At 38.6% G+C, this 12,500-nt stretch overlaps 1 protein-coding gene across 1 annotated transcript in view; it reads right to left on the bottom strand.

Moving 5' to 3' along the window:
• Positions 1-10,838, bottom strand: part of LOC119580131 — a gene marked incomplete at its 5' end in the record, with an annotated part of 21,615 nt that extends 10,777 nt beyond the window's left edge. Inside the window, 2 exon segments of the mRNA XM_037928086.1 lie at positions 2,738-2,922; positions 10,617-10,838. Coding sequence (XP_037784014.1) covers positions 2,738-2,922; positions 10,617-10,726 — 295 coding nt within the window.
• Positions 10,839-12,500: the final 1,662 nt, after the last annotated feature.

The raw sequence follows: 12,500 nt of genomic DNA, 5'->3' as shown, positions 1-12,500 counted from the left end.
GAATAATTCATTACATGGTCTTTCTAAACTCAATTAATTGGCTGGGATATCGCGTACTTGCTGCAGAGCTTCACTTTTATTTTACATTCTCATCCCTCACACTCTCCCTCTCCCTCTCTCTCTCCCTCTCCCTCTCCCTCTCTCTCTACTCTCTCTCTCTCCTCTCTCCCTACTCCTCTCCCTCTCTCCTCTCCTCTCCTCTCCCTCCTCTCTCTCTCTCTCTTCTGCTCTCTCTATCTCTCTCTCTCTCTCTACTCTCCTCTCTCCTTCCTCCCTCTCTCTCTCCATCCCTCCCTCTCTCTCTCTCCTCTCTACCTTCCTCTCTTCCTCTCTCTCTCTCTCTCTCCCTCTCTCTCTCTCTCTCTCTCTCTCTCTCTCTCTCTCTCTCTCTCCCTCTCTCTCTCTCTCTCTCTCTCTCTCTCTCTCTTCCTCTCTTCTCTCTCCCTCTCTCTCTCTCTCTCTCTCCCTACTTTTTTCCCCCTCCCACTGTCTCTGCCATTCTCCCTCTTCATCTTCCTTCTCCTTTCACTCTCCCTCTCCCTTTTCCACTGTCTTTCTTTCCCACTCACTCACTCTCCTACATCTCTCCCTATCCCTTTTCCTTCCTTTTGCCCTCTCACTCACTCTCTCCCTCCTCCTTTTCTTATCTTTTCCTATCCCACTCACATCCTCTTTCTTTTCCTTACTTTTGCCCTCTCACTACCTCTCCCACCTTCCCTCTCTCTTTTTCACTATTTTACTCTCCCAGTCACTCACTCGCTTAACCCTATCCTTCTCCCTTTCCCACCCTGCTCCTCTTTCACTCTTTGCCCCCATTCTCACTCTCTCTTTTCCTCTAATTTTCTCCCTCACTCACACCCTCTTTATTCCTCTTTTTCCTTTTTTCTCTCGTTCACTCGCTCTGTCAACACCGTTCTCCCCCTTTTAATACGCTAAATACCCGAGTTCCCCCTCTTTCATCTCCTTATATGTATTTGGCTCTTTATAATTTTTGGATGCTTTGCCTCCCCCCTTCTTTATCTCCCTTGTCACCCTCCAGCACTGTTTCTCTCTTATTAATGTTATTATTTTTGTCATTTTATATTTTAATGGTGATATATAGGACAATTCATAAGAAGCTACATAAGCTGGTAATATAACTTAAGAAAACACATCACTGCAATGAAAAACAATTGAGTTATGAATCATACACAAACGCAGCAATGCCACGACAGGAGAGGAAATACTAAATGCGTGACCATTATCATTTTGAACTACGGTCCAAAGAGGAGTTTGCACTTGATTTCAACCGGGCCAGATTTGTATCTTCCTTCGCATTATGGCAGCTTTTAATCTGTGACTGTGAACGTAAATCTGTATAATATCAAGTGAACTGGTGAGTAAACGGTTTCACCTGCAATGCAAGAAAAAATTTAATTTAAGATTGTAAAGTATACTTAACGGAACCATAACCACTTATTCGCCCATATTAGTGCAGATTCCATGAAAGGACCAAAGACTTGTACTGTTGTAGACAGGATGCAAGATTAAATTCTGCAACCTCGGGAGTATTGACGAGAAAAAGTTAATTTCCCGCGGAGGAAAACTAAAGTTTGTGATTACAGTTCTGAGCGTCTTTAGACAGGGATGTTATTGGCTGAAGTGAAGCAACTACTTGACATTCATATATCAGATATATTGCCTTCTGCAATGCTAGAGGGAATAAAAATAGAGCGGGCGATTAATTGCCATACTGATTTATACTGGGTTCTTCTGGTCACTTCAATGCGTTTTTGCTGCCACTTCAAGGTGTATTATTATTATCATTTATTATTATTATTATTATTATTATTATTATTATTATTATTATTATTATTATTATTATTATCATTATCATTATTATATATTGTTTTTTTTTGAGGGGGGATAGTGCATTATGTTGCTTCTTCGACCAATATACCAAAGTTGATGTCATTATTTGTTCTATTCTTTTCTCTAAATTTGGTTTCTCAAAAGGCCAGATGTATATTAACGCTCAGGCGCCGTAAATGCCAAACCGATGTCATATCGTGGGAGATTTCAGCTTATTCCCTGCGATGGCGCAATTGTCACTGTGCTTCCGAATTTAGGTGGAGAGCGTAGGTGAAGTACATGAGTGGGGTAATAGCACCTGAGACCACACTCGTAATGATGGAATATTCACAACCTTCGTAGCCATCTCTCTCCATTAACATTCTCTTTCCTCCTCAATTTTCTAGACGTCAATATGCGTAGGAAAGTACGTGTTTATATACACACGCACACGCACACACACACACACACACACACACACACACACACACACACACACACACACACACACACATAATATATATATATATATATATATATATATATATATATATATATATATATATATGTTTGTGTGTACTTCTATGTATATACATATATAGATATATGTATAGACGAATGTGTATGTATGTATGCATGTCGGTATGAATGTATGTACAGTATGTATTTCCGTATGTATCTACAGACGTGTGTTTATAGTTATCTATATTTGTTTACCTATTTACCTGTACGTATAGATTTTTTCCCCTTAGCTTTATCCCATTCTTATTATTCTGCACGTATAAATTTACATACATACAAATGCAGCTTGCGAAAGCTTAACGAAGAACCAATCTTAACCTCTCCCTCCCTCTCTCCCTCCCTCTCTTCCTCCCTCCCCCTGCGTCGTCCGCCCAAGCAATCTTACCTGGTTGAATTAGCCGCACATCGAGGATCTTATCGACCTGGGAGTTGTAGGCGGTGATATGGAAGACGCACTCGGGGGTGTCCTGGATGCACGTGATGTTGACCGGCACCAGATCCTCGGACACTTGCTGCCACTTGACCGTTCCGGCTCCTGACGATGATACGTGGAACACCTCCGCCCAGAGCCTGCGGGGATACGTGGGTGAGTGCGGGTGGACAGGGTAGGTTGAGGTTGAGGTGTGTGTGTATGTGTGTGTGTGTACGTGTACGTGTACGTGTACGTGTGCGTTTGTGAATGCGTGTGTGTGCGAATGCGAGTGTGTGTGTGAATGCGTGTGTGTGTGTGAATGCGTGTGTGTGTGAATGTGTGTGTGTGTGTGTGTGTGTGTGTGTGTGTGTGTGTGTGTGTGTGTGTGTGTGTGTGTGTGTGTGTGTGTGTGTGTGTGTGTGTGTGTGTGTGTTTTACGCATCTGTACCGTCTATGGATCTTGTATGTATACATATATATGCACACAAATATTATTCACTATATATATATCACATACCATTTAAACATGTACACGCATATGTGTGTACGTATGCATATATGCATGACTGAGTCTATATTAGAATTCCCAGCATACATTTCTGTTGCTGCGGACCAGTGCCAGACGCTAAAGCCAAACAGAAATTTAAAATAAAACATGGCAGGCGAACTGCTTTAAAAATGGGACTCCGAATACTATGAAGCTAGCATAATGACACCAAAGGATTTATAGAAGAAATAATGCTGCAAAAAGCTTAAAAAACGCAAAATACACTGCTGTCACGTTACTTTGCAAGGGCACTACAAAGGAAAGCAAAGTTAATTGGAAGAGAAAATGAAAGGGAGAGTAAGAAAAAGAAAAAATAAATAAATAACAAGAAGAAATCACCAAGTCACAGAATCGCAAAGATGTTTCATTAACGTCAAAAAGAACAATATTTCCGTTTCGAATCCTGCCACATTAAGACCGAACAAGCACGTGCTCCGCTGCCAATTCGCTCGAACAATAACAGTCAATTAATAGCAGAAAACGCCAGGGAGAAACACCAATTAGCGCCAATTTCACAACGCGAAGTTAGCAGAACTGGTAAACTAATTTATGTCAACGGTAATAATGGCACAGAGTAAAACGTTTATAGTGTCAGAACTTTTTTTTTCTCTCTCTCTTTAACTCATTCATGTCTTTAATATCGACGGTCGAACGCCGGGAACGCGAAATAAACGATACGAGTGGAAAACAATCCATCATATTCTGTAATTGATAGAGAAAGAGAGAGAGAGAGAGAGAGAGAGAGAGAGAGAGAGAGAGAGAGAGAGAATGAATGAAAGAGGAGGCAGAGAGAGGAAAATACAGAGAAGGGAGAGAGGGAGGGAGAGAGGGAGAGGGAAAGAGGGAGAGGGAAGGAAAGAGGGAGGGAGGGAGGGAGGGAGGGAGGGAGAGAGAGATAGAGAGATAGAGAGAGAGAGAGAGGGGGAGGGAGGGAGGGAGGGAGGGAGGGAGAGAGAGAGAGAGAGAGGGAAGGAGGGAGGGTGGGGTGGGAGGTAGAGTTATAATAATTGTAACAACAATGACACTAATAATAATAGCAATAACAACCATAATAATAACAATAATAATAATAATAGCAATAACAACCATAATAATAATAATAATAATAATAATAATAATAATAATAAAAATAATAATAATTAGATAATAATAATTAGATGATAATAATAATAATAATAATAATAATAATAATAATAAGAAGAAGAAGAAGAAGAACAACAACAACAACAACAACAACAACAATAACATAAAAAAACAATAATAACAATAATAAATAACTAAATATTAATCATAACAATGATGACAATATCATCCCCAGAAATAAAAGCGATACAAGACATGATACAGGACGATGCAAAATACAAGATACAAAATGATACAAGACAGGAATAACAAATCGATGCAATTCATCTGATACGCCACCAAAGAGCCGACAGAGTGTGGCGGAAGAAACACGTTCTCATTGATAGACTGAAGGACCGGATTATTATTATCTTTGCCATGAGACTCTCCATCACACACTGGCCCTGATATCTGATAAGGAATAATTTTTTTTCTGCGTAATGAAATGCAAGGTTTTATTGAGGTTATTCAGAGGATGGTGCGTTTGGGTCTGGTTTGGTGAGGCTGGGTGATGCTGCTAGTTCTTTTTTGTGTATGTGTGTGTGTGGCTATAAATGTAAACAATTCGGCCAAGGCATTTGTACTGCCCAATGGTATGCATACTAAAACAAATGAACTCCCCCGAAAATTCAATAACACGCGCCTCATCCCCGAAATAACACAGGCCGACGATATTCACTTCTACCCTTAAGATATTCTACCCACGATTTCCCCCCAAGGCCAAGGCACTGTCAACAACTGCGTGTCCTTCTCTCTTTTTCTTTATCTCGAAGCAAAAAGATTCGAGGCACCGTCTGCACCTCCCAGCCGCGGTCTCCTACTCCCACCCCCTCCTACTCCTTCTCCTCCTCCTCTCCACTTGAGGAAAAATCGTTCCACTGAGATAAAACCTTGAGCGGCTGCCACTCCTCTCTCTCCAATATTTCTCCGCGGAGCCTTTGATTGAATAAACTTTTGGAGAGGAAACATCTCTGGGCCGAACGGAGCTCCAGACGCAGAGTATCCCTTCCACGGCCCAACCACAGAAAACGGGAATCAATGAAAGAGAATCTTCAAAGGAGGACTTAATGTAACGGGGAAAATCGGGGGAAAGGCTTAAAGTATTTAGTGATCTACTGAGTCTATTACCTGTGTGTATGTGTGCAACGGTAGATGTAGTGAGTCTAGGTATTAGGTAAAGGGAGAAATAAGAGAAAGAAAGTGAAAAAGGAATATTTGAAAAACAAAAAAGAAAAGTTTGGAGAAAGAAAGAAAGAAAAAAAATATATAGAAATAAAAAGGTAAATAGCTCAATAACTATACCGTGAGACAGAAGATAGATAGATAGATAGAGTGAGAGAGAGAGAGAGAGAGAGAGAGAGAGAGAGAGAGAGAGAGAGAGAGAGAGAGAGAGAGAAGGAGAGAGAGAGAGAGAGAAGGAGAGAGAGAGAGAGAGAGAGAGAGAGAGAGAGAGAGAGAGAGAGAGAGAGAGAGAGAGAGAGAGATTGAGAGAGAGAGAGAGAGAGGAGGGGGCAAGAAAGGCAGAGGCAGGGAAGAGAAGGAAAGGGAAGAGAAAGGGAGGAAAAACGAAAAAAAACATTCCGAAGATGAATCCATAATCAAAGCTCTTTCAATTATGTGCATAATCATTCCTTCTGGAGATTACTCGTGTACGTAATTAAGATTTCCTTACAGTAAGCTTGAAAAGGAGTTCCCATTTGCGATGCATTTGGTTTGGAAATACACGCGAACTTTAGCGTACAGGGAATTTTCTAGCGCACTTCAGGGTACAGCGACCACGCCATGTGTGTTCATTTGCATGGAGCTGAACCGTTATATCCCTGTATTGTGTCTAACTTTATTTCTATAATCTGATGTGTGTCTTTTCATCGATATTTGATCATCTTGAATGATCCCCTTATATTTCGTCTTTTCGTTATTGTTAACTTTTTTTTTCCATTTCCTTTCCTTTATCGCTTGCATAATCTTATTTCATGTCCTTTCTGTTTATTGTTGTTCACTTGTGTTTTTGGCTTAGTTTAAAGTTTCTCCTGTAATAATGAGGTGAATACCATGAGGAAACCAGTTAGTAATATATAAGCGATGGCTTTAGTATATAGGAGGGTAATAAAAAAGACGATAATGATCCACGTTCTAATCCTATATTTCATACAATTCCAGTAAAGAACTTGCTGACAAGGCACTACCGAGCTTCAGTGCCATTACATCTGTCGAAAGTTGTATGCCATTAATTTGTCCTGTTATTGTATCAATAAAAAATAAGCTTCGACAGGGGCAATTGTATTGTTAATGACAAGCCTTGATGATCTAAAACAAAGGTGTCAACCTCACAGTGGAATGCAGTTCGCATTTCAGCACAACGATAAGACTCGTGTAAGCATGAACTAGCAAGGCTGCCTCTTCCTTTGTGAGGGAATAGAAAAAGATTTCATTGTTGCGAACTGTTTCCTTATCAGTTATGACTATATGCATGACACTGATTTCCTGCGCTTGCCTGAGAGTTTCATTTCTACAATAAAAATTATCTTGTCTAACATTTCAAGGAGCACGCTCTTCTCCAAAGTCCTGTGCATTGCCCCCATGTAAACAATACATTGTAAATGTATATCTTCAGCACTTTGCATGTTATTGAATTAAGGATTCGGTTTTGACTGGATCTTTTGCTAATGTATTTGATAAATATATATGAATTGCCATAATTAATTCTTAACTTTTAAATAACTTGTGCATTTCTTAAAACACACACAAGAGAGAGAGAGAGAGAGAGAGGGAGGGAGGGAGGGAGGGAGGGAGGAGAGAGAGAGAGAGAGGAGAAGAGAGAGAGAGAGAGAGAGGAGAGGGAGAGAGGGAGGGAGAGAGAGGAGGGGGGGGGAGAAAGAGGAAGAGAGAGAGGAGAGAGAGAGAAGAGAGAAAAAGAGAGAGACGAGGGAGAGAGAGAGAGAGAGAGAAGGAGAGAGGAAGTGAGAGAAGAGAGAGAAAGAGAGAAGAGAGAGAGGAGCGAGACAGAGAGAAGAAAGAAAGAGAAAGGAGATGAGAGGAAAGGAGATGAGAGAGAGAGAGAGAGAGAGAAGAGAGAGAGAGAGAGAGAGAGAGAGAGAGAGGAAAGAGAGGAGTGAGGAGGAAGTGAGTGAGAGAGAGAGAGAGGAGAGAGAGAGAGAGAGAGAGAGAGAGAGAGAGAGAAGAGAGAGAGAGAAAGAGAAGAAAGAGAGAGAAGAGAGAAGAAAGAGAGAGAAGAGAGAGTGTGAGAGAGATTGAGAGAGGGAGAGAGAGAGAGAGAGAGAGATATACAGTCAGGTAGACAGACAGGAGGGGAAGGAGAGAGAAAGCAAAAGGGTAAAGAGATGTGGGAGTGGAAGATAGAAGATAGATAGACAACCAGAGAGAGAGAGAGAGAGAGAGAGAGAGAGAGAGAGAGAGAGAGAGAGAGAGAGAGAGAGAGAGAGAGAGAGGAGAGAGAGAGAGAGAGAGAGAGAGAGAGAGAGAGAGAGAGAGAGAGAGACGAAATAAGTATAAGAATTATAGAAGGCAATGCATCCCTTTCAATATAAACAGAATCTCTCCGTGGAAATTATCATGATTAAGATATAAAACTAAAAAGAAAATTAAAATATCTTCATCATCATCATATGATGATGATGATGACGATGAAATAATGATAATGATAATCATAATCATAATAATAATATTGATAATAATAATAATAATAATAATAATAATAATAATAATAATAATAATAATAATAATATAATGAAAATAATAATAATAATAATAATAATAATAATAATAATAATAATAATAACAACAAAAACCATAACAACAAGAATACGATCAGTAACTATTATTATTATCATTATTATTATTATTACTATTATTATTATCATTATTATTATTGCTATTATTATTATTATCATCATCATTATTATAAAATAACAATCTTATTACTGAAAACATAACGACAAAGAAAATAATTAAAAGCACAGCATAACAGCATTGTTTCTCGTAACAATAATCGCGAACCAATTAAGCACCGCGCACTGAAACACGAAAAAATAACACGATGACAACAAAGAGGAAAAGCCCTTGTGCATATAATTATCCATAATTAGGGTAATTATAATTTGACGAATGCTTCCAGTTCCACAGAGCCACTTGTGGCGCTCAAAACAGGTCGCTGTATCGGAAAACTAAAAACATTAATAGTGTCATTAAGAGCGATGTAATCTGTTATATTACTACTCTTGTTGTATAATAATTCTTATTTCTGTTATTTATTATTGTTATTATGATAACTGTTACTGTTTTCATCGTCATTTATGTAATTTTGCTTACTGCGAGTTTCATTCTCATTATAATCATTATATTTAGTTTTTGCTTTATTCATAATATCATCATTATCACTAGTGCCATCATCTTTATCATAATAATAATCATTATTACCATCATCATTATTATTGTTATTATCATTGCTGTGATTCCTATCAATGTTTTTATCATCAGTACCGCTGTTATCATTATTTTCGGCATTCTTGATATTATTATCTTCACAAATTCTACTCTTCATCCCAATATTATGGATGTTATTACTATCATCACTAAAATTATCATGGTCATACGTACTATCATTGTCAATATTGGCATGATTTTCATCGGTATCGTTGTGATCATTACCAGTTACTTATCTACTAATATCACTGCTCTTATTACCACTACCCTAGGTCATTCGTTCATAAGTTCATCCATTTCTTTATTATTTTACTGTTGTTACTTTCATTCAGTTCATTTTCACTCTGTTTGCAAGGAACATCCTTATTAACATGCTAATTACTTTTATTACTATAATCATCTAAAATATCATTATCATTTCCCTTATCACTATTACTATCGTTATCATCATCAATAATAATAACATTATCATCATTATCATTATTATTATCATTACTATTATTATTACTATCATTACCATTGCTATAATTATCATCATCATAATTATTATGATTATCATTATCATTGCTATTAATATTATCATTATTACTATTACCATTATTCTTATCCTTCTTCTTCTTCTAGTTCTTCTTCTTATTATTATTATTATTAGTAGTAGTATTATCATAATCATTATTATCATCATTTTCATTAGTATTAGTATTATCATCACTATTATTATATCTATCATTATTATAATTATTATTATTAGAATCATTATTATCATATCATCATCATCATCATTATTATTATCATTATCAACCATCTTTATTGTTGCTGTCATTATTGTTATTACTGTCCTCACCCTCATCCTCCTGATCATTATCACTGCTATTATCATAATATTTATCATTATTATCTTTATCATCGTTATCTCTTCCTCTGCATCACTATTATCATTATCATAATTTCTATGATTATCATTTCTTTTCCCATCATTCCCCATATTATTATCATTTCACACATACTATGAAATAAAATTTAATCATATTCAGGTATACTTTTTTCTCCTTTTCTTTTCTTTTTATTAAATACACCTTTTCTTGTCATCTTTTCCCAACAACTATTTAACAGACGGGCTACATTCGCTTCAGCAAGGGAACAGGGATCGAAAAAAAACGCTGGGTATTTGTAGAATTTGACATCATTGCCATTGCGTATGCTTTCTCTTTTGCATATACCTGGACTTTATACAAACAGGCGATTACGGTATCGTGTATTCAAGGCTGGAAAAAAATAAAACTTGTGCGTTAAATGTATAACTGTCAAATCACATTAATACCGAACCCTTGAAAGGAAGTGCAGCTCTAATATCAGGAAAAACAATAAAATACAATGTTTATTTTTGGAGAGGAGACTCCCTGCCAGGTAGTGACACGGAAGTGTTATTTAGATTTTACCATTTGATAAGAAGTCTAATGTGACAAGAAATTTCATGGTTTATTAGTTTCCTTTATTACTGTGACTGGGCTATTGACTCCCCAAGAATCGTTTGGATAATAAATACAAAATATATATAATGGAAGTATTTCTCGGCAGCCTCGTACACTGTCAGTACGCAGTTCAGCAATAACTACCGCTTAAGAAGCCAAGACAGATAAAAATATCACCAAATGACAGCTAAGTACCAACATCATAAGTAACACATCGTGCCAGACGACAGTATGACAGGCGACGCCCCAAGGTGTGGCAACCCCTTACCTGAGCAGGTGGCCGTCGCGTCTGCGGGCCGGGTTCCAAGGTGAGTCCTCATAGCGGTACCCCGTCTTCTTGATGAGCGGGGCGCACGAACAAGACAATTTGTTCCCCATCCTGCCCGCGGGGGATACACGGCGCTGCTGCTGCTGCTGGCGGGCGTGTTAGTGCGGCGTAGGCGTAGGTGTGGGCGGCATCCTCGCGCTGCTGTGTCTACCGGGGCACCATCTGGAAGAAATAGGGACACGTTACTATCGGAGTGCCAACTGCTAGAGACCATGAGTATATAGCTGTTAGCGTAACAAGCTGTGACATTTAAACAACCGTCCCCATCTGTATGAGTTTAGCGTCATGTTACTTTCGGCGACCCATCTGTAGGAGCAGCTGGTGACACCAAGGCGGATATTGATTCGAACCATCTGTAAGCAGCACCGAAGCTCTCACAATCTGTATCACCTTTGCTTTCCTCTCTTAAAACTAATGAGGTACACATAATTATCGCCTCATTAAAAACGCTGAAGACATGTCGTTGTTGCTGCATAATTAATGAGATTTGTGCCTTTTTCTGGTTTACTCTTACGTGTCCACAACCGTCCTAAGTTTGTACACATAAGCACATACACCTGTACGAGAAATAGGCAGACAAATGCATAATATACGCGCATTTCTGCATAAAATGCATCTTTACAAAAAATATATAGATTCAACCATTCATATCATGACAGTAAAAATGAAATCCGTCAGAACACATGACACAAAAGATAATCCTAGTCGATATCCTACAAAGCTCTCTTGACAATACTTCTTCATCTGAATTGAAACCAATCACTCACGAAAACTGAATGGATGGATGAATACATCGATAAACAGATAAATAAATGAATAAATGATTGAATAAATGAACGAATAAATAAATAGGCGAACCAATAAACAAGCAAATACAAACAAACAAACAAACAAACAGATCGAAGGCCTACCGAAAGCACAGTACGCCTTTACTGCCCCGCGTCTCTGTAAGGCTACTGGCTGCCTGCTTAAGACCCAATGGCGGTCAAATATGATATGTGTAACTGGAACGCGCGTCTTCGTCAAGAGTAAGTGGAAAACGAGGAGAGTAAGAGGAAGAGGAGAAGAGTAAGAGGAGGAGGAGGAAGAGAGTAAGAGGAGGAGGAAGAGAGTAAGAGGAGGAAGAGGAGAATAATAGGAGGAAGAGGAGAGTAAAAGGAGGAGGAGGAGAGTAAGGGGAGGAGGAAGAGGAGGAAGAGTAGGAAGAGAAGGAGGAGGAGGAGAGTAAGAGGAGGAGGAGGAGGAGGAGGAGGAGAGTAAGAGGAGGGGGAGGAGGAGGAGGAGGAGGAGGAGGAGGAGGAGGAGGAGGAGGAGGAGGAGGAGGAGGAGGAGGAGGGAAGGGGGGAGGACGACGACAAGGAGGTATATATGTAGGTCTCTGTATTTATGCATGTATGTATGCATGCATGTGTGTATGTGTATGTATGTATGTATGTATGTATTTATGTGTGCATGTGTGTATGTATGTATATATGTATGTATGTATGTATGTATGTATGTATGTATGTATGTATGTATGCATGTATGTATGTATGTATGCATGTATGTATGCATGTATGTATGTATTTATGCATGTATTCATGTATGTATGCATGTATGTATGCATGCATGCATGTTAGTATGTATGTTAGTATGTATGTATGTATGGATGGATGGGTATACATATAAATATATAGATATATAGATATATACACATACAATATACAAATGTGCATAAAATGATGGACGAAATTCAAATCCAAAGCGTGAAACTAAAAGAGAAATTCGCGAAATGACAAATCCCGTGAATAAAGCGGATAACACAACAATCATACTCTCTACGCA

The sequence above is a fragment of the Penaeus monodon genome, chromosome 13 (genome assembly GCF_015228065.2).
Source record: "Penaeus monodon isolate SGIC_2016 chromosome 13, NSTDA_Pmon_1, whole genome shotgun sequence".
NCBI lineage: Eukaryota > Metazoa > Arthropoda > Malacostraca > Decapoda > Penaeidae > Penaeus > Penaeus monodon.
The sequence above is the reverse complement of the archived record's forward strand: the minus strand, read 5'-3'. Positions and strand labels throughout refer to the sequence as shown.